The sequence below is a fragment of the Carlito syrichta genome, unplaced genomic scaffold (genome assembly GCF_000164805.1).
Source record: "Carlito syrichta isolate Samal-C Ts95f unplaced genomic scaffold, Tarsius_syrichta-2.0.1 Scaffold305571, whole genome shotgun sequence".
Lineage (NCBI taxonomy): Eukaryota > Metazoa > Chordata > Mammalia > Primates > Tarsiidae > Carlito > Carlito syrichta.
Genome location: NW_007249667.1, coordinates 1,015,384 through 1,037,403, shown reverse-complemented (window position 1 = coordinate 1,037,403; position 22,020 = coordinate 1,015,384). Strand labels below are relative to the sequence as shown.

The 22,020-nt window shown below is 38.5% G+C and overlaps 1 protein-coding gene across 4 annotated transcripts in view; it reads left to right on the top strand.

The window, feature by feature from the left end:
* The window catches only part of ST7 (suppression of tumorigenicity 7), a 215,718-nt gene that overhangs the window by 79,743 nt on the left and 113,955 nt on the right, over positions 1-22,020 (top strand). For all 4 annotated transcript variants that reach the window (XR_002482178.1, XM_021714283.1, XM_008061759.2 and 1 more), the window contains exon 2: positions 10,421-10,503. Coding sequence is in view for 3 of the 4 variants with exons in the window: in XM_021714283.1 (XP_021569958.1) it covers positions 10,421-10,503 (83 nt within the window). In the remaining variant the exon portion in view is untranslated. The remainder of the gene's footprint in view (positions 1-10,420; positions 10,504-22,020) is intronic.

Sequence of the window (22,020 nt, the reverse complement as noted above, 5' to 3'; positions counted from 1 at the left end):
TATCTGCCTCAGGGATTCCAATTAATCTTAGGTTCAGTCTCTTGAAATAATTGCTCATCTCTTGGAGGTTTTGTTCTGTCTTTTTAAGCTTCTTTTCTATGTTTTTTATCTGTTTGGGTTAGTTCCATATTTTGATCCTCAAGTTCTGAGATTCTTTCTTCTGCTTGGGTAATTTTGCTTTTCATGCTTATCAGTTTGTTATTTATTTCATTCACTGTGCTCTTCATTGCTGTCATCTCAGTTATCAACTCCTTCATTCTTTCCTCTTGCTTCTCCTCAATTTACTTATTATTTATTCTCTCTATTAATGTCTTGATATCTGGGTTTGTGGTTTGAGACCAGTCATTCTGGGGTCTCTTCTTTGTTTGCATTCTGAATCTGTACTATAAGTGGCTGACCTCCCAGGAGCTGTGTGAGTCCCGTATTCTTCCTTTGGTTTTTCTTCATTTGTGTAGATTTTTACCCCTCCTCCCTGCCTATTTTTTAACCTCTTATTTAATTCTGTTGCTCAAAGATGGGAGGTAGCTTTTATTTCTGTTTGCTCAATCTCCTATTCTTCCTTATGTGGTTCCTCTGGCTTTGTTCAATTCTGGAGATGGACTGTGGGTATGGGGCTGTACTTTTTGCAGTTTTGAGATATAATGGGAGGAGAGCTGTGATTCAGAAACTATCTGCAGATCCCCGTATCTGCTGACCAGTGTGTAGGCCCCCTGGAACCATCTTTTCACTGCCTTCCGATCTGTCCATGCATTGGGAGTATGGGTTTTCCCCCTAAAAGCAAAATGAAGTAAGAAAAAGGAAAAGAATGAAGAAGGGGGATGAGAGGAAAGTGGAGAGAGAGAAGAAGAAAAGGGAAAACTGACAGGTGTACCAACTAACAAATGAAAAGAGACACAAAGACAGAAAATATTTTTTAAAAATACAGATAATCATATAAACACACAAACCAACAAAACCTCCCCTATTGATGTATTCTCCCTCAAAAATACCCATACATAAACAGGAAGTTTTTAAAAAAGCAATAAAATAATGGAAAGCAAGTATGAAAAGGTTATCAAAAACAGAAAGAGAGGGGAAGAAACTAAAACAAAAGACAAAGAAACAAACAAAAATTAGCAAAGCAAACAGACAACAAAACAAACCCTGCTCTGAGGTTGTTCCTGTAAGTCCAACTTCCTGGAGCTCTGATCTCTAGCCCCTCCCGTCTGCTCTCAGCGCAGGCTGATAGGGTTGCACTCAGAGTGGGTCAGATGCCCCAGGGACTACTATGGGAGGAGGGTGGATCAGATCTGGACTCACCCAGTTTGCTGCCTGTCAAGTCTCCCACTAAGATCTGATGTATCTGTGTCTGATCCAGCATGGGGGAGCGGCATCTCTCTGAGTTTGATGAGATTACCTCTAGGTTCCAGTTGGAGGCTGGGTGGAGCTGCGTGGGCAATTTAGGTCTCTGCCTGGTCCCAGGACAGAGAAAATGGCTGCAGTAGGCATTTCCTCACTGGGGGTGGGGCTTCTCTCTAGCTCTTCCTGATCTTCTCTCTCCATGGATCTGGGCTCCTAGTGCCCTGCTGACACAGTTTATGGTGTGGGCCAGGTGCCAGGTGATAAAGATTGGCTGCTTTCTGCTGCCTCTTCTCAGGAGAGTCCCAAGAACAGCAAATGATCCTGCATGCCGGGCGCTCCAATCTCAGGGTGGTGGGGTGTTGCAGTCACCTCCAGAGGAGAGCCCTGGGTGCATGAACCTGAGTCTCCCCTCAGACCATCTTTCACTCACCTGCTGTCACAAACCCACTCACACAGAGAGTTTTTATGGACACTCGCTTTTGTGGAGACTCTTACAGTCTGACCTGTTCCATCACCATCTTTCCAGAAGTCTGAGGATAATATGTTTGGGACCATCTTGATTTATCAATAAATAGTAGTAACTGAATCTCCCTAACATGCATCTCAAACTGTACAGGTAATCTAGGGATAGAGACACACATGGTCCCAGACTTTTAATTTTGCAGATTTATATTTTCTTATGAAGTTTACTATTAGAAGTCCTGAGGAATGGTTGTTAAAACTTTCTCACCTAGAATTTTGCCCCGATGCAGTCATTCAGCATTTATTAAACATCAAGTACCTCTGCAAACCAGACTCTGCTGGGTGCTGGAGGATTGAGACACAAGTGAATGCTTGTGGCCTAGAGGTCCCCAGAGCCTGTAGCATCTTGTCTTGGCAAAGTTTCCGTTTCTCTGCATCTTAACTATGGGGATGATTTTCTCCCCATATAGACAGACATTTATTTTTTATTCCAGATGTTAAACAGTTTATGAGAAGCAGAAAAATTCATAAAATAGTCTTTAAATTAAAACATTTAAAAAAATTTTATTATAGAGATGTGAGGTATAAGTAAAGATTAACTACACAAATAGGCTGTATGCAGGTAAAGTTTGGGTCTCCAACTGGCCTCACTTCCCCTGGTTTAGGACCAGATATCCTTTGTGTTATTATGTGCCCTCCTCCTTCCTCCTCTGGCTGTGCCCAGTGACTGCTGCATCCTCCCCTGTGCTAATGTGACTAATGTTCGGTGCCTACTTATGAGTGAGAACATGTGGTATTCAGTTCTTTGTTTTATGATAAATCACTAAATATGATGATCTCCAACTCCATCCATTTTGCCGTGAAGTCCATGATTTAGTTCTTCTTTATTGCTGCATAATATTCCATCATGTATATGTACCACATTTTCTTTTTTTTTTTACATTTTCACTAGCAATGTATGGGATTTCCAGTATCCCCACATTCTTTTTTTTTATTATTAAGTTTTTTATTTAAAATATGTGGGGTATAAATCAGGGTTAAGTATACAAATGTTCATTGTACAGGTATCCTTGTTGATAAGGTGTGCTCCCATCTCTCCTGGCACTTTCCCACTACTGCCAATCCTGCCCCCACCCTCCTCTGGCAGTTTCCCCACTACTGCCAATCCCTTTCTTATAGTATTACAATAGTTGTTCAGGTTCCACTTATGAGAACATGTGATATTGGGTCTTTGTTTCTGTGATAGATCACTCAGTGTTATAGCCTCTAAGTCCATCCAAGTTGCTGCGAAGTTCATTATTTTGTCCTTGTTTATGTCTATGTAATATTCCATCATGTATATGTACCATATTTTTTTTATCCAGTCCACTTTTGATGGGCAGTAGGGTTGATTCCACGTTTTTGGTATTGTGAATAGTGCAGCTATAAACATGCACGTTTAGGTGGTTTTTTTTTAAAACAATGATTTATGTTCTTCTGGGTATATTCCCAGGAGCTAAATTAAAACATATTTTAAATGACTAAAAATGTAATAAGACTTATACAAACCTTTTTCTTGTTCTTGACTAAGTTGGAGTTCCTCATAATTAATGTTCTTGTAAATAAAAGGGAACAGGAATCTGAGCTCTTTCTCCTCTTGTCCTGGAGGGTTATTAAGGTTTGCATGTGACTGGGTTTTGGACAGTCCTTCATGATGACAGGGAAGGTTGACAGATGTCCTCTCTCCAGCAAGGGAGAAGGAGCCATGAAGACTGAAAACTGTGTTGTTTCCTCCAACATGGTTTACTCCAGTATAGTTTACCAGATCACAGCTGAGAAAAGAAAGAATCTGCTCCACTCCACCTCTCAGCAGAGGCAGATGTCCAGTCCAGCAGAAACAGTATACCTGTAAAGTTACCAGGGCAACATCAAGAATAGAAGAGTGGACAGAATGATTTATGAGGGTTTCTTGCCATAGGAATGGGCCTAAAAATATACTTCCTTGTCTTTTCCTCAAGAATAAATGCCACAGGATTTGTGAAGGGGATTGTTTCATAAAAGCCTGAGACCTTATCAGCCCAAGGAGACTAGGGTGAAAGGCAAAGAGAGGGGAAGCAGAAGTAACAAATGAGGAAGTGAAGTTCTCATGGTGGGCTTTTAACCCTTTATTGAGTAAATGCTATGACTGGATATAAAACTGATATTTTAAAAACATGCAAATGATACATACTTAAAATATGCCTACCTGGAAAGAAAGATCATTTATGGGTGAAATGAAGATATTTTATTTCCACATTTAAAAAACAATTCCTCCCAACTTCTGCTTTAATATGAGCAGATTGCAAAGACATGTGGAATAGCACGCCAGAGTGTGGATTAGCATGTTGCAAAAGTAGACGTTGTGTTTTGTTTTTGAACAATTGAGGAAGAATCTCTTGGGGCTCATAGAGTTGGAGTAACTTAGCTCCCTTTCTTGACATACTGCAGGTAGCCAGCATTATCAGATGTCCATACTGATTTTTACTTTAATGAATTATTGTGTTGGTGACTGGGTGCATTTTATATTGCTGCATAGCTTTGAATCTTTTGCTCTAGGTCTCAGAAGGCTATGATAGAGGTATAGAATAGGCTGCTATTTCAGTCTCCAAGTTCAACTGTGAGAGAATCTGCTTCCAAGTTCATTCAGACTGTTGGTAAAAATCATTGCCACACAGGCTTCTCAATGTAGCAACTTTATTAAGCCCAAAGGGAGAATCTCTACTGTATTTGCTACCAAGATGGAACCTTACATTTCTATTTGTTAAAGGCAAGTCTCATAGCTCACCCACACTCAAGCGGAGTGGGCTCCATAAAGGTGTGAATGCCAGAAGGGCTTGGGTCATTGGAGTTACCTTTAGAGTTTGTCTGTCATAGAGTCATTCCAAGGAAAAGTTTAAAAGTTTAAAAGCTGTACAATCTGGAAATTTGTTCAAAATTAGCATGTGTGCAATATAATCTAGTAGAGCTTCCATTTTTTCTTCTCTTGCCCTTTGGCAGATAAGGAAGGGCAGAAGTAAAATTGCAACCTTACTTAAGGAAGCTGACAGGAAGGAAGAGAAAAGTTAGTAAGTTTGAAAGAATAGTGAAATGAAGAAAAAGAATATTCCCTGTGCTCATATGGAAAATACTAATGAGGGATACACTATTCTAGAGTTTTCCCTAACTCACTCTGGAAGTCTGAGAAAACAGTTTGAGGCTAGGTTCCTGCTAGTCTGACATGTGCCTTAATGTGATTTCTGTAGAAAACTACCTTTCTATAACTAAATCAGAAATGTTGCCTTGCATGAAATGGAAAGTTTCCTAGTCTGTCCTGATATCCCAGTCTTGGGGCTTGGAAGACTTTGTGGCCTTGAATATTTGTCTCGCATTTAAACTAATTGCAAACCAGAATGCTTGGGTCATAGTTTAGGCTTTAATGCTGCTTATATCATATATCATAAGAGGACTTGAAGAAAACAAAATAACAGGATCACAGACGGTTCCATAGTACATTATGGTCTATGGCTCAACTGATTGTTCCCATAGTATTTAGTAAAGCAGTGACCAGAGATTTAGGATCATGTGGTAGACTACAGGCACTCAGTCATTTATTTGCTTTCTAAAATGGCTGCCTTTGAATGCACCCTCAAGTTTAGTACTACATCAAGCAACCAAATCCAGTTAAAAGGATTCTTCTATTTTTTTTTAACGTAGGGCCTATTGATGCCCTTATTTTATTTTATTATTATTATTTTAAAAATTAATTTATTTATTTATTATAAAAATGTGTGGTACAATTCAGGGTTAGGTATACAAACATTGATCATGCAGGTACCCTCATTGACGAGGTATGCCCCTCCCTCCCCTAGCGGTTTCCCCGAACTGCCAGTTCCACCCCCACTTCCCCTGACAGTTTTCCGCTACTGCCAATCGCTTTCTTATAGCACTATAATTGTTCAAGGTCACCTTATGAGTGAGAACATATGGAACTCAGTTCTTTGTTTCTGTGATAAATCACTGAGTATGATCGACTCCAAATCCATCCAATTTGCTGCAAAGTCCATATATTTGTCCTTATTTATGGCTGTATAATATTCCATTGTGTATATGTACATTTTTTTTATCCAGTCCATCTTCGATGGGCAACACGGATGTTTCCATGTTTTTGCTATTGTGAATAGAGCTTCAACAAACATACGTGTGCAGGTATTTTTTTTGTAGAATGATTTGAGTTCCTCCGGGTATATTCCTAAGAGGGGAATTGCTGGGTCATATGGAAGGTCAATTTCTATTTCCTTTAGAAATCGCCCCACTGTCTTTCAAAGAGGTTGTACTAGTCTGCATTCCCACCAGCAGTGTAGAAGTGTTCCTTTTTCTCCACATCTTCGCCAGCATCTGTTGTTGTTTGTTTTATTAATGATAGCCATTCTTACAGGCATTAGGTAGTATCTCAATGTGGTTTTGATTTGCATTTCTCTAATGATGATTGAGGCTGAGCACTTTTTCATGTGTCTGTTGGCTGCCTGTATATCTTCTTTTAAGAAGTGTCTATTTATGTCTTTTGCCCACTTTTTGAAGGGGCTTTTTTGTTTTTTTCCTTTCGGCGTGTTTGAGTTCCTTGTAGATCCTAGATGTTAGGCCTTTGTCAGATATACAGTTGGCAAATATTTCTTCCCATTCTGTGGGCTGTCTCCCTGCTCTCTTGATGGTTTCTTTTGCTTTGCAGAAGCTTGTCAGTTTAATGAGGTCCCACTTGTCTATCTTATTTCTTATGACCTGGGCACTTCGGGTTTTGATCAGGAATCGGTTGCCAGTTCCAACTTCCATAAGAGTATTTCCTGCATTTTCTAAGGTTCTTACAGTTTGAGGTTTTACGTTTAGGTCTTTGATCCATTTAGAGTTTATTTTTGTGTATGGTGATAGGTAGGGGTCCTGTTTCAATCTTCTGCATGTGGTCAGTCAGTTTTCCCAGTACCATTTACTGAATAGGTTCTCCTCTCCCCAGTGGCTGTTATTAGAGACTTTGTCAAAGATGAGTTGGTTGAGGAATTGAGGCTTTGCTTCCGGAATCTCTGTTCTGTTCCATTAGTCTATGTGCCTGTTCTTGTACCAATACCAGGCTGTTTTGATTACTGCAGCCTTATAGTAAAGTTTGAAGTCTGGAAGGGTGATACCTCCTGCTTTGTTTCTTTTGCTAAGGATTGTTTTGGCTATTTGTGGTCGTTTATGTTTTCATATAAATTTCTGTATTGTCATTTCCAGGTCTGAGAAGAAGAATGTTGGTAACTTATTGGGTATTGCATTGAATCTGTAGATCGCCTTTGGTAGGATGGACATCTTAATAATGCTGATTCTTCCTATCCATGAACATGGGGTATTTTTCCATTTGTTTGTGTCTTCTTGTGTTTTGTAGTTCTCATTGTAAAGGTCTTTCACTTCTGGATTCTTCTATTAACTGACTTTTCATTTGTATTGTAGGGTATCCATGTTTAGCATAAGGACAAGTCATAGTGCAGGTGATTTACTTCTTAGGCTGCAGTCTGTTGCATAGTACTTGCCACGTAGAAAGTGCTCATTAAATGCTAGCATGATGGCTGCTACTTCTGCTGCTATGACAATTTTCTACATATTCAACTTAGACTCCTCTGCTTTCTACAACTATAGTATCATAAGATCTCAAATCCTAAAAGCAAGAATAACATAACCAGCAATCTTAATACATATTATTTGATGAAGTCTCTCATGTTAGTCACTTTATCTACACTATCACATTTAGTCCTTGCTACAACCATGCAAGATAGGTACTACTTTTCTTATTTTATAGACAATTAAACAACCTCAAATGTACAGGAATACTCTTTCTAAAGATTTTCACTTTCATTGATTTGTCTAGAAAGTAAGTAAACCAGAGTCTCTTCTCTTTAGTTGGGCTGCATTCTCCATTTCATGAACTTGTTGGAGAGAAGTCCTCCATAAATAATATTGGCAATTTTGGAGAAGACCAGGCAGCTGCCCTAAGTTTTAGAAATACAATTTAAACCCATGCTAATTTGTTTCATCTCAATGGAAACTGAGAATAGCAATTCAGTGCTAGTCAATCAATATTCATATAGTCACATAAAGGCACTTTTATGTCTAAAATTGCCAAATGCCATGTCTTAACATTTTTGGCTAGAATATTTGCTAAGATTATATGATTAATAGGTTATTAAATGAACAACTCCCACTCTCTAGATGTTTCTATCTCAGTTTCTCTTGTTCTTTGTGTCTCTATTTGTTTTAATTCCTACCATTATCTCTCTCAATTCTGACCAGTTTCCTATAAGTGGATATAACAGAGAATAAAAATTTAATTATTAATTACAGTTGCTATATAATCTTCATTAATTAAAAACAAATGAGTGAAGTCTTCAGTTTTATCTCTTTAAAAACTTAAGTCATTTTGTGGGTTTTTTTCCTCTTTTCAATGAATTCTTAGATCTTTTGCTTCCAGTGGATCAGGGATTTTCAGTAGAAAATCTTTCCCCCTTCCATTGATTTATGCTTTTGTTGGTAGGCAATTAACAGCAGGGCTACTAAAGCACTTCTAATTCAGGGAAATCTTTTCTTCTTTTAGAAATGTATCTCAGTGGTGCTCAGATTGTTCTCCAAAACTACTGAAAAGTATATGGTACAGATATGAATGTTTATAGTTACCAAATAGCAAATACTCTGGGTGACTTTTTAAAAATAACAGAGAATATGAGGTTATTCATACTGCAACAAGGGGGATTTTGAGAATTTTAGGCACATCTGAATCAAATTGGTAGTTGCAGACTCTGGGATTGTTTTTGATACATTTGATTTCTTTTCTTTTTTAAAAATCGACTTCCTTCTACTAAGTGACTGTTGCATGGGAAATGACAAATCATTACATTTTGTTTTTTGATGACCAACCAAAGTCTCCTCAATTCAACTGTACCTTCCTCCTCTTGCCTTACAGCCCTAGGTTGATCACTCCTTCCATGCCTTCTCCCTCCTCTGAAGAGTCCACTTAGTTCAAGTTGTGAATATTGACTGAACTCATTGTATTAGTCCAGTCTCTTGTGATTGTAAATGACATACCATAGTCAAACAAATTCATTTAAGAGTGGGTACAGTAGGAGGCAGGTTTATTGAGAGAATGCTTAGGAAGCAAAGAAGAATGAAATCAGTGCACCCTTCCACATCCAAGTCTTTGATAAGGAGCTTTTGCCCAGTCTTGTTTCCTCCTCAAAACTTGCATCTGCTTGGCAAAGTCATGTTGTCTCCTTGCACCTTGAGGCAGTTCCTTTCCTCTGCTTAAACTGCCCTCCTGTCACCCCTTCTGCTCTTGCTGATCTGTTTAGCTCCTGTTTATTTTTCGGGACTCAATGTAGATGTGCCCTTCTCCTGGACATCTTCCCTGTCACCCACCCTGGATGTGTTTTCTTATGTGTTTTTATAACATCTATGCATAGGATCTTTCTATGTACTTATCAAACTTTGTAATAGTTTGCTTATTTGTTTGTGTATTTCCCAACTGTACTGTGGGCTTCTGGAGGGTGGGAACTGTGTATGATTTATTCTTTCATTCTTTATCAATGGTCTCATTCATAAACAGAAAAAAATATTTGTTGAATGATTTCCATTTATTTTGGTATTTTACTTTGCATTCTGGACTGAGTTCTGGCCAAAGTCTTTCCCCCTAATGACGGCGAAGTCCTACTTCAAAAGACCTTCATTCTAAAACCAAATTGGATATGATTCCCTTCCACAAACAAATTCAGTAAAAAAATGTGAATTACTTTACAAAAAGTCTATTAAGTTTGCTGCTCTTTTGGTAATAATCAAAGCTTTATAGTATCTCTATGTAAATAATGATTTGAAGTACATTTATAAAATATATGTGAACTTTAATTAGTGAGCAACCAAATTAACCATATAGTTGATATGAACAGAGCACTGAGAATTGGTCAAGAAGGTGCCTGGAAGTGCACATTAATTTTTAGTGCTTTATTTTTCATCTTTTTTTTTTCATTGACTCCAATTATTTTGATGAGCCGCCTAACAGCCTTTTAAGTAAGTTGAAAAAACTTTTATTCATGCATGATAACTTTGTCATTTTGACCTTCCTCCTTCAGGGTAATTGTAGCATTATAATCTTTAAGAATTATTTAATACGTTAAATATAGCTATATTCTGCTTATTCTAAATTTGAAATGCTGCTTATTGTTTCATCAAGGGCTCTAGTATGCAGGTCTCACAAAAAGTGTAAGGGCACCTTCTCTTTTTGACTGTTTTGTAACCAAATTTGATTAAACTCTTCAGTGGTTATAAATACAGAAAAAACCATTGACAACAATAGTTTTGGGAGGTAGAGACTACAAAGCTCTTTTTTCTTGTATGCAGCATTTTTCAGGATTTATAACTTTACTTCTAGTATTCTGAGCCTAGTAATGGTGAACTATTTCAATGGGCTTTGCTAAGGCTCTAAGAATTCTCATCATCAGAAACAAATGATTTCACCAGAAAGAAAAATGAAAGTGCTGGTTTTACTGACATACTCATGCATTCCTTGTTCTTCTCCCTTTCTCTCTCTCTTTCTCTCTTTTTTTTTCAGTGAGCATGTTTTTGAACACATTAACACCGAAGTTCTACGTGGCTCTGACAGGCACTTCCTCACTAATATCAGGGCTTATTTTGGTAAGTGGTGGAATCGTTCTTATTGAAAAACATGCTAATTACTAACATATATGTACAGGAAAAGAAAATCTAGAAGAATATACACCAGTAACTTATAGAGATTATCTTGCACACATGTGTATTTTTGGTGGGAGACTTATAAAGACCTTTCACTACCAGTGGCATATTTATGAAATATTTGAAAAAATGTTTAAGCATTCATATATTACTTTTGTTTAAGGAGGGAAAAAAATGTAAGTAAAATGGAATTTAAAGGAAGATACAATTTTATGTTAAAGTCTAGTATCTAAGGTATTAAAAAACAAATGTGACTCAGTTCAACCAAAAAATCATCAAAATAGATTATTGGACAGAATCAAGATCAGTAGAACTATGCCTTAGTTTTTAAAAAATATATTGATAGGGTTTGTGGCAATTCTAAGCTTTTCTCCCTTTCATCTTCTTTTCTTTCAAAATTTACATTTATATCCATATTGCTTCCTTTAAAAAAAACCCCAAAAGCATTATGATTATCATTTATATGGCTTTATTACTTTAGCCTTGTAATAGTTGTAGGTGTGCTAAATTATAACACCTGAAGTAGTTAAATTTAGTGACCTCAAAGGGGAACCATCCGAACCTAGTAGGATGCTCTAATGCAATTATATGACCTTTAAGGAGAAAGAGGTTTTAGAAAAGCTTTTGACTCCCTGTACACATAATCCTGTGTTACTAATTATTATAGAAATAGACAAGAAAAATATTACAGAGTTGATGTTAAGAAAAATGGGAGATCGGTAGAAAAACAAAAGTTTTAGAGGAGAAGGGCACACACATGTGGAGCAAAGAGTATAAATGAACCCAGAATAGTAGAGGATTTCAGAAGCTTGAGCTTGTAAGGAGCCAGAGTAAAAAGGTGGGGAAATGTGTACAAGGCAGAAATCTGCAAACAGATGAGAGCGATGGTGGCATGTGGGAGCTTATTTTTGTGATCAGAGAATATCCAGGTTCATCTTGCTTTGCTGTATCTCATGGGCTGCTGAACTCAGCGCATGAGATGTTTGAAGTTGATGTTACTGAGTCAAGAATGTGAAGAATATCTGTCAGACCGACCCACTCAGAGAAAGTTAAATAAGTAGAAATTCACAAAGAAAGTCCCATGCTGGCTGCAAAGACCAACCCAAGTTGAAGGGAAGCACATTAAAGCTCCTCCTTAAAATGGGTTGAAATAAGATATGTGTGAAAATTTGTACCACGTTGCCACTTAAGTGTTAATCTGTTCACTCATATGTGTCTCTAAGTCTTCCTTGTTCTTTAGAGACTTGAGAAAAATGAAGAGATTGTAGAAAGGTATTTATAAAATGTTAAAGATGGTCATTAATTTATTCCATATAAGTCCTGTATTTTTTCCCCCCAAGGTTGTGTCCTTCCTACATATTAATGTTAAAAACTCCTTCTGAAATGATGGTGATAGTATATGGTGGTGTTATTTTACTGTTATTACTTGGCAAAGAAAATTTTAATAACCCCAAATTGATCTTCAAATTTGATGAGGGGGAGGAGAGGGTTTTTTTGGGGGGTTTTTTGAGTTGGAGTCTTACTCAGTCACCCAGACTGGAGTGCAGTGGCTGCTTCCGGCCACCACAGCCTCACCTGCTGGGCTCCAGCGATCCTTCCGCCTCAGCCTTCTGAGTAGCCAGAATTACAGGCATGTGCTACCACACCCAGCTGATTTTTTTTGATTTATTATAGAGATGAGGTCTCACTGCCCAGGCAGCTCTCGAGCCCACAGGCTCAGGCAATCCACTCACCTCAGCCTCCCAAAGGCACGGGATTACAGGCTGAGCCACCGAGCCCAGCTGAGAGGTTTTTAATAGAATGTGAATTCTGAAATTCTGGGAACCCCTGACCTAAGAGACCAACTATTTCAAGAATTTACTTCTACTAAACTGTGGAAGAACAACATAAATTGTCCAAAAGGGAAAAAATAAAAACATTTGAATCTGACCTAGAACAGTGAATGGTGAAGACAGAGGATTTAGATAATCTCTTCAATATAGAGGATTAAGGGCAGAGGAAAATGATCTGACAGAGGATTTGGTTGAGGGGAGCCAGCAGAAACTGCTTTGTTAGAAAACTACAGAAAAAAATTGGGGTAAGTGTTGAAGATATAGGAGTGAATCTCTCACTCCAAAGGTTTCTAACTTTCTTGATTAAGCAGAAGATTTTCATTAAGGGGGCAATGTGCTTACTGTTTAGAGTTAGGTAAGAAACTATATTAATGTATTGAGAATTATACAATATCCAAGATGAAAAGAGAAAGCAATGAAAAAGGGAGATCAGTTTTGATGAGATAGTATATAGAAGAGAAAACAATGGAAAAGAGTCAAATTAGCCGTATTCACTGACAACGTGGTTTTGTATTTAGAAAAAACAAAGACTCCACAAAAAAATCATAATGACAAACAAGTTAAGTTTCATTATACAAAATCGGCATACAAAAATCAGTAGCATTTATATATGCCAACAGTGGGCAGTGTTGAAAAGAAATCAAGAAAGCATTCCCATGTAAAATAGTTACAAAGAATACAAAATACCTAGGAATCTATTTCACCAAAGAAGTGAAAGATTTATACGAAGGAAACTATAAAACACTGATGAAAATAATTGAAGAGGGCACACAAAAGATGAAAAGATATTTCATCCTCATGGGTTGGAAGAATTAATAGTGTCAAAATGACAATACTACCCAAAGCAATTTATAGATTTAGTACAATCCCTGTCAAAACACCAATGACTTTCTTCACAGAAATGGAAAAAAAAATCCTAAAATTTATATGGAACCACAAAAGACCCCACATAATGAAAGCAGTCCTGAGCAAAAAGAACAAGCTGGGGGCATCACCCTACCTGACTTCAAAATATGTTACAAAGCTAAAGTAACCAAATCAGCATGGTACTGGCATAAAAATAGACACATAGACCCATTTACAGCCAACTGACTTTTGACAAAGATGCCAAGAACATAGGAAAGGACTATCTCGTCATTGAATAGTGCTGAGTAAACGGGGTAATCTTATACAGAAGAATGAAACTGGACCTGTCTTTCACCATATACAAAATCAAGGCAAAATGAATTAAAGACTTAAATCTGAGAACGAAACTCATGAAACTACTAGAAGAATACATTGGGGAAATACTCCAGGATATTGATCTGGGCAAAGACTTTTTGTGTAAGACCTCAAAAGCACAAACAACCCAAGTAAAAATGAACAAATGGGATTACATCAAGCTAAAAAGCTGCTGTGCTGCAAAGGAAACAATAAGTTGAAGAGACAACTTATAAAATGGGAGAAAATATCTGCAAACTATCCATCTGACTAGGGAGTCATAACAAAAATATATAAGGAGCTCAAACAACTCAATAGCAGAAAAAAATCTGATTAAAAAATGGGCAAAAGATCTAATCAGACATTTCTCCAAAGGCATACAAATTGCCAGTAGGTATATGAGAAAATTTTCAATATCACTTAATCATCAAATAAATGCAAATCAAAACCACAGTGAGAAATCATCTCACGCCAGTTAGAATGGTTTCTGTCAAAAAGATTGGGAATCACAAATGGAGAAAAGAGAACTCTTGTGCACTATTGGTGGGAATGTAAATTAATACAGCTACTATGGAAAACAGTATGGAATTTCCTTAGAAAAACTCGACATTGAACTAGCATATGATCCATCAAGTCCACTACTGGGTGTACATCTTAAAAGAAAGGAAACCAATGTATCAAAGATATATCTGCACCTTCATGTTTATTGCAGCACTCTTTGCAATAGCCAAAATATAGAATCAATCCAAGTGCCCAACAACAGATGATAAATAAAGAAAATTTGGCATATATTGTAAGGGCAAAGGGAATACTGTCCCTTTGCCCCCAGGGGATTCACTGAAAAATCAACTCAAAAAAGACAGATTAATAAGAGAAAAGGCATATAAATGTATTGTTAACATGTGCACAGGAGAACCACAGAGTGATTGTCCAACATCTTAGTGGGTTTCAGAAGCATCTTGAGGTTACAGAAAGAATATGGGCGTGGATCCTGGCAAAACAGGTTATGGTGGGGAAAAAAGGGTTGTGGGGGGGAGAAGAGGAATTCTGTTGAGGGGCAATAAATGATTACTAGGAAGAACAGTTGGATCAAGGAATGGAGATTAACTTGTAAATAGTCCTCTTTGGAATCTGAATGATAAATAATGGAATATTATTCAGTTATAAAAAAGAATGAAATCCTGTTATTTGCAACAACATAGATGGAACTGTAGGTAATTATGCTAAGTGAAATAAACCAAGCACAGAAAGACAAATATCATATATTCTTACTCTTATGTGGGAGTTTAAAAGGTGGATCCCATGAAGATATAGAGTAGATTGGTGGTTACCAGAGGTCAGGAAGGGAAAGGGGGAATGAAGAGAGACTGACCATTTTGTACAAATATTCCAATTAGGTAGAAGAAATAGGACTTAGTATTTGATATATCATTAGGGTAACTATAGTTAACATTAATCTATTGTACACTTCAGAGTAGCTAGAAGAGAATAATTTGAATATTCCTAGCATAAAGAAAGAAAATATAAATATTTAAAGTGATGGATATGATATCCCAATTATCCTGGTTTGATCTTTATGCATTATATATCAAATTACCACATGTACCCATGAAACTATTATGTATCATTAAAAAAAAAAAAAGAAAGCCATGGGGAAAATCAGGGATTATTGACATTTTAGGACTTTATTCATTCAGCCCAAGCCCTATTTTTTTCAGAAGAGAAAATAGAGACTAACAAAGGAAAGAAAAAGAAATGTTTTGTCTATCTAAGTTCATGTTGTTAGCTTGTGGCAAAGCCAGGTCTAGAACCTACATCTTCAGGTTCCTACCTTAGATTCGTAAATGAACTGAAGAAACTTCAAACCTGGAAAATGCTCTCACATGCTTGATAAATTCTTAATAAGTCTGTGCTAAAACATGGCAATCTCCTAGTGTTTGTATTTTTTTGGAGAAGGGGGAAGTATCATATGCCTCCATCTAATAATTATGATTTACTTTTAAAATAATATTTTAATATTTTTTTCTAAAGCACTTTTGAACTTTTTTTTGATTAAATAAAATTTTTAATATATATTTTATTTTAAAGATGTGGGGTACAATTTAGGATTAGGTATACAACTGGACATTGTACAGGTAAAGTTTGGGCCTCTCTTTGGTCCCCACTTTGCCTGTGAACAAATATTTTTAAGAGTATACTTTTGGGGATACAATGTGATACTGAAACCAGTAAGTCATTCTGCTGAAAGGAAGGTTTTGTGCATTCCTTCCTTAGGGGAGGTTCACTCAAGAAAGTAACCTACTTAGGTAATGCTTGCTGTGTGCCAGGCACTGAACTAAAGCACTCTGCATGCTAACCCATTTACCCTTCACCACAGTACAAGGAGGTAATTGCTACCATTATTTCCATTTTACTTACACATATGCTGAATAGGTCGAATAGACAAGTTAGTAACCTGTCTTAGGTTACATGGCTAACTGCTGATGAAAGATGCTAAGCTCTGTAAAATATTTTTAGATGTTTATTCTGAGCCAAATGTGAGTGACCTTAGGCCCATGGCACAATCTCAAGAAGTCCTGAGAACATGTGCCCAAGGTGATGAAATTATAGCTTGATTATATACACCTTGGGGAGACAGAAGTTACCAAGAAACTCCACAAATCAATACATGTGAGATTTACATGAGTTCAGACTGGGAAGGCAGGACATGTCTGATTGAACAGTGGAGGTGGGGCTTGTAGGTCATAGGTGGATTTAAAGATTTTCTGATAGGCAGTTAGTAGCAAGTTACACTATGTCTAAGGAATTTTGACATCAGGGAAGGAATTGCTAAGTTGAGATAAGGGGTTTGAGAAGCCAAGTTTTTTCTTTTTTTTTTGAGTTGAGTTGGAGTCTCACTCTCACCCAGACTGGAGTGCAGTGGCCGCTCCCGGCCACCGCAGCCTCGACCTGCTGGGCTCTGGCGATCCTTCCCTTCAGCCTTCCGAGTAGCTGGAACTACAGGCGCATGCTTCCACGCCTGGCTAATTTTTTGATTTATTGTAGAGATGAGGTTTCAACAACTTGCCCGGGCAGATCTCGAACCCGCGGGCTCAGGCAATCCACTCACCTCGGCCTCCCAAAGCATGGGATTACAGGCTGAGTCACCAAGCCCGGCCAGGTTATTTGGCATACAGATGAAGCCTAATAGGTGGCAGCCCTGAGAGAGAAAAGATGGCAAATGTCTAGCTCATCTGGGGATTCTGTATAGATGCAAATTTCCCCAAGAGACAGCTTTTGATTTCTTTCTTTATCTGTTATGTGATGTTCTGTCAAACTCATGTTTGAAAGTGAGCCACATTATGTAGGGTTAATAAAAACTCATCTGATGAGACTTTATGGTTTATAGGGCGTGACTCCCCAAGTCCCCTTAGTTAGGAATTTGACAAGAGAGAGAACAAAAAGTCAGCATTTAGTCCTCATAGCAAATGGTGGAGCAGGATTACAGCCAGGTCATCTTGCACAAGCAGCCTGTGCTACTGCCACTCTGGTGAGGTTCTCAGCTGTTTTTCTAGGTCTGGATTTTATTCTAGCAATAGTTTGGTGTGGTTTCACAGGCTATAAATTAATTACCTCAGTGTGAGTTATTTCCTTTCACTGGTAAGCTAGGCCCAATGGTTGTTTTCCCTTCTAACTCAGGGATGATGAAGTCCCATCAGCAATAAAGGGATTTCCCTAGAGCGTGGCCGCCTTTGCAGGTCTGGGCTGGTGAGGCTTTCTCCTGCATGTGGAGTGCAGCTGCTGAAACCGGATAATTGCTGGGCTGTCTTACGGTACATTTGCCTTGCAGCATTCTCAGGAAGCAGAGCATACTCCTGACTAATAGGAAACTTTGGGCAAAAGAAAGTGTCTCATGTAGGAACATGTTGAAAGGCCTTTCTCTAAAAAGCTGATCTGTGTGGTGGGCAAAGTAACTACAATATGGGAATAGCTCTTGATAGCTTTAGACTCCTGCTTTAGTGGTTGTTGACACTGGCATTGTCTAGCCTTTGGGGCCTCAGCTTTGCTTGGCCTTGAAGTGAACCCAGGATAAGCTTTCTATTCAGCCGCTATCCTTTTCTGTTGAGTGCATTTCAGGGAGAGGCAGCAATGAGGCAAAGGATCAGGTGCTTTTGGAGAATAGCTGTGTGCATAGAGGTGCTTAACAGGTTGTTTCCTGGCACCAGGGAGACAATTACCTAACTGCCCTCCCTTAAGCAACATGCTGAGAACCTGCTATGAACAGTCCAAGCATAGAGCTCCCCCTGGAGAGCCCAATTCCTATGCTGGAAATGGAAATTATCATGTAATTTGACTTCTTAGGAGAAAAGAGGTAGGGAAAAAAAACCCTCAAAATCTGGTAAAGTCAAGTAACCTCAGCAAATATACATAGAAATAAAATTCTTTTGACAAATGCTGCTGTCCTTTACGCTGTGTTTGCAAATAAATGGGTGTATATTTTACTAGATATCACTGGCAGTTCTTAATTTCACAAGTTTAAAGCTAGCAATGAGTTTGTCACACCTGTCTTACTCCTCCTGCTGGTTCCTGTGCCCATAACCATCCAGGCAGCTCCTTCCTTTGCCTAACCTCAAGGTGCCCTCTGCCTGCTTGGCACAAGCCTTCTCATCCCAGCCCAGTTCCAGCCATAGAACTGCACCTGCCATCACAGCCTGGACCTGCCAAGTTAGTCTCTGCAGGCAGTGTTCATTTCAGTGGAGAAAATTTCTGAGTTTCGTTTTTGCTTTTGAAAGTGTTAAGGTAGATAGGTACAGAACATGCTCCCCTTAATTTTCTCAAAATGTTGGTAGACAGGAGAAAATGCTCTATGTTGTATTGACATTTATACATAGGGTCCTATATCCCTATTAAGGTGTGTGTGTGTGTGTGTGTGTGTGTGTGTGTGTGTGCGTGCGCATGTGTATATACGCATTCATATATAAAATAGATATATAAAAGGCAGAATTTTAAAAAGTCAGAATCAAGAATAAGAAAGAGAAAATTAGAATAGTAAGTAAAAGAATTCTTGGATTATATGTGAAAGAAGTAGATTTTGGAGAAGTAGTAGAAGAGATGACGACTGGGTAGAAGACAGTTGTAACAACAGAGCCATTTATTGAGTTTCCACACTATACCAGGGATACTCTATTAAGTGTTTTGCATATATTATTTCAGTTAATTCATATTGACATTTTAAGTGACAGGTATAACTATCTTTATGTTGCAGAGTGTCATATAGCATCTAAATGGTAAGATTTGAATCTAGATCTCTCTGGTCATGCCCTCCATCTCCTCCTGTTCAAAAGTAAGGGAGTAGGGTTGGAAGATTGTTTGTCTCCTCTCAACTCTTTTTCATCCATCTACAGAACTTGCACTTTAGGTAGCAGTTTAATTGATAAGCAAATGAATCACTCAAATGTTGGTATTCTGGAGCTGAGAGTGAAAAAAGACTCAGGGAAACTTGACTGGAAGGGCTCTTGGGGTGTGAAAAGCAGTCCATAAAATGTCAGGCTGCGTCAGTTATAGAGCAGCCCATCTTTTGGCTATAGAATAAAGCATCGAGAGATGGTGTGGGGGCCAGATGGCAGGGAAGCCTGCAGACAATGGGAGTAAACTGAGACTCTCTTAGCCTTATCAGATTACAGCTTCTTGGTTTCACCATAGAAATTAATGATCTTCTGCAGGACACGAAGTGCCGGGCAAAAAAAGTAGATAGATGCCTGACAGGATCTAATTGTGGACATGAGCATTTGATTAGATCAAATTAAGGATTAGATTTGGCAATGATTTTTAAAAAGGGCAAGCAAGCTAAAGACAGGTAGAGGAACAAAACTGCATTTTTGACTATGTTGAACTTGAGAGACTTGAGAGACTTGAAAGCCATGGAGTTGCAGAGCTGGGACAGGAACCCCCAGAAGGCATTCAACTTAAATCAGTAAAGACCCGAGGACTAGGCATCCAGAAAAGTTATGACTCGCCCAGGTCTCCTAAGAATGGAGTGAAAACTCGAATTTCTGTTTCCACTGCTTTGCCACAGCATCATTCTGCCTCTCATAAAGTGTTGCCTGGGAATGAATAGCAGTGGGGTATAGCAGTTGATATTTTCATTTTAACAGACCCACAGAAGAGGGCCAGGTAGATAAGAAAGGAAAGGAGGGGAGGGAAGGAAAGAAGAAAAAGAAAGAGGAAGAGCAGGAGACTACAGCCTTCTCTGAAGTACACATTTTTTCTTTTTCAATTGACCATGGATTAGGTCAAATTTGGCCAGTCTAGAACGTGGACCAACACTTACTACAATTTATATTTTACTTGTGTGATCATCTATTGTCTTCTTCCTACCTAGAACTGAGGAATCACAAAGGCAAGGACCATATTTGTGTTTTTATGCACTAAATACCCTGTGCCTACAATGCCAGGGTCAATACTTAGAAAATATTTGTTGAATGCATAGAAGATCCAGTGAGTAAATGAATTCACTTCTGCACCAGAATTATCTAGGAGCTTGTTTAAAATGATGGATACCAACACCACCCTAGACCAACTGAACCAGAATCTCCAGAGGAGGAACCTAGAGCACAACTGCCACCACAGTATGCGCTGGCAGGGATTGAGATGAATGACATGGCTGTCTTCTCCCAAGTCTCAGTGGTCTCCATCACTTCACCTCAGGAGAGTTATCCTCCCTTCAAGACCACAGTAATTAATGCTACAATAGAAAAATCTCATCCTGTGAACATACATATGCTGAAATTGGGATGGATCATTGGCTATTGACCTTGAAGAGAGCTCCTTTGTCTTTTCTCCCAAAGCCTTGGCAACAGGTGACCAAAAAGGGGGCTGGAAGGGCATGAGTGCCAGTTCTTTACATAGCTCTGCAACTGTTAGAGGAACTGGTGGGAGAGGAAGAATTATCTGAGATCTGGGAAGCAGAAGGCCAAGACCTGATCAGTGGCTATTCACTATTCCTAAACAAAACATACAGAACACTAGAGTTTTTTTTTTTTTTTAAGTTATATCTGTCATGAGGAATTAGGAACTTTGAAAGGGTCATGGATATGAAGAAAAGGATATACCTGAAAATTCAAAAAGAAAACTAAAGAGGTTACAGATATAACACATAATAACTGCCTTGGTTTATCCCCTTGGAGTCCAAGGGATCCCCTTTGCCAGTAAAAACAAAGCAAAACAAAAAATGTTCATCTGATATATTTTTGAAGACTTAGAGCAGGTATCAATTTGACAATCTGTCTATCTGGGATTAGACTGTCAGAAAGTTCATATTCCCTCTTCAGTCTCTACCATCACTGTATCTATCCTCCTGTTCATCATCATCTACTTTAATTCTTAGAAAGAACGTAACCAATTTCAGGGTTTGACATCTTTGTATTTCTCATGGGTTTAATGGAGTTGGTGTACAGTTAATAAGCTTCTGCTATATGGCAATCTTGAACATTCTTGAGTGTAATATAGGGTATAGGAAAGTCCCTACTCATGAAGTGTTTTGGATGTAGAACATGCAGTTCAAAAGAAGAGGAAGCCTTCATGGATAGGAAGAATCTGCGTGATTGATGGAAGGGTCTTGTTCATTTTCTCTGTCAGATTTTTGCTCCCTCCCTGCAGGTGAAGATGAGACAAGTTTGTCCCCTAGGCCAGCTGGAGACCTGCATCTCTGCCCCAGCTTCCGGCCCCAGTGCTCCTTGGTCATCCTCTTTGTATCTGTCAAATACTGATGGAGGAGATCACTGTGCATTGGTAACTGGGTCCTTGCCAGTTTGGTCTTTGTTTTAAATGCCATCTGGGCCCTGAGTATAGTATCTGGCCTGTGAGGTGTAGGTCCAAACCACGTCCTCAACACTCACATTCCCAATTCCATCCCCATCTCCTTTATTCCTAGAAGATAAACATTACCCTGGTCCTCCACCGAGATCAGTATCACTCAGTTTTCACCCTTTTTCCATGTTAAACAATTCATATTACCACCTATATTCCAAAATAGGGTGTCTCCTATTCACCCATCTTTCTTTTTCTCCCTATCTTAGAACAAGTTATGTATGGATATACCTTCTGGGCTCTTGGCATCATGTCTCTTGGCCATATGTACTCTTTCCAGTCTTCAGTTTCTCTCTTTCCACTGGGTTGTTTCCTCTTCCACAGATATGTGAGAGCCTTTCTTTTTTATGACAAGCCAAATGAACACAAAATCTTTGTATTAATCCTGCTGTTTATTTAGACTATATCCCATTACATCAACTGGGCCAGCCCTTATAATCCATCCATTTAACCTTCCAACCAACCACCCCAGTCTCCTTCTCTTCCTCCCTTTATCCAACGTTAACTGAATGCTTACTGTGACCTTTTTTTTTTTTTTTGAGTTGGAGTCTCACTCTGTCTCCTAAGCTGGAAGGCAGTG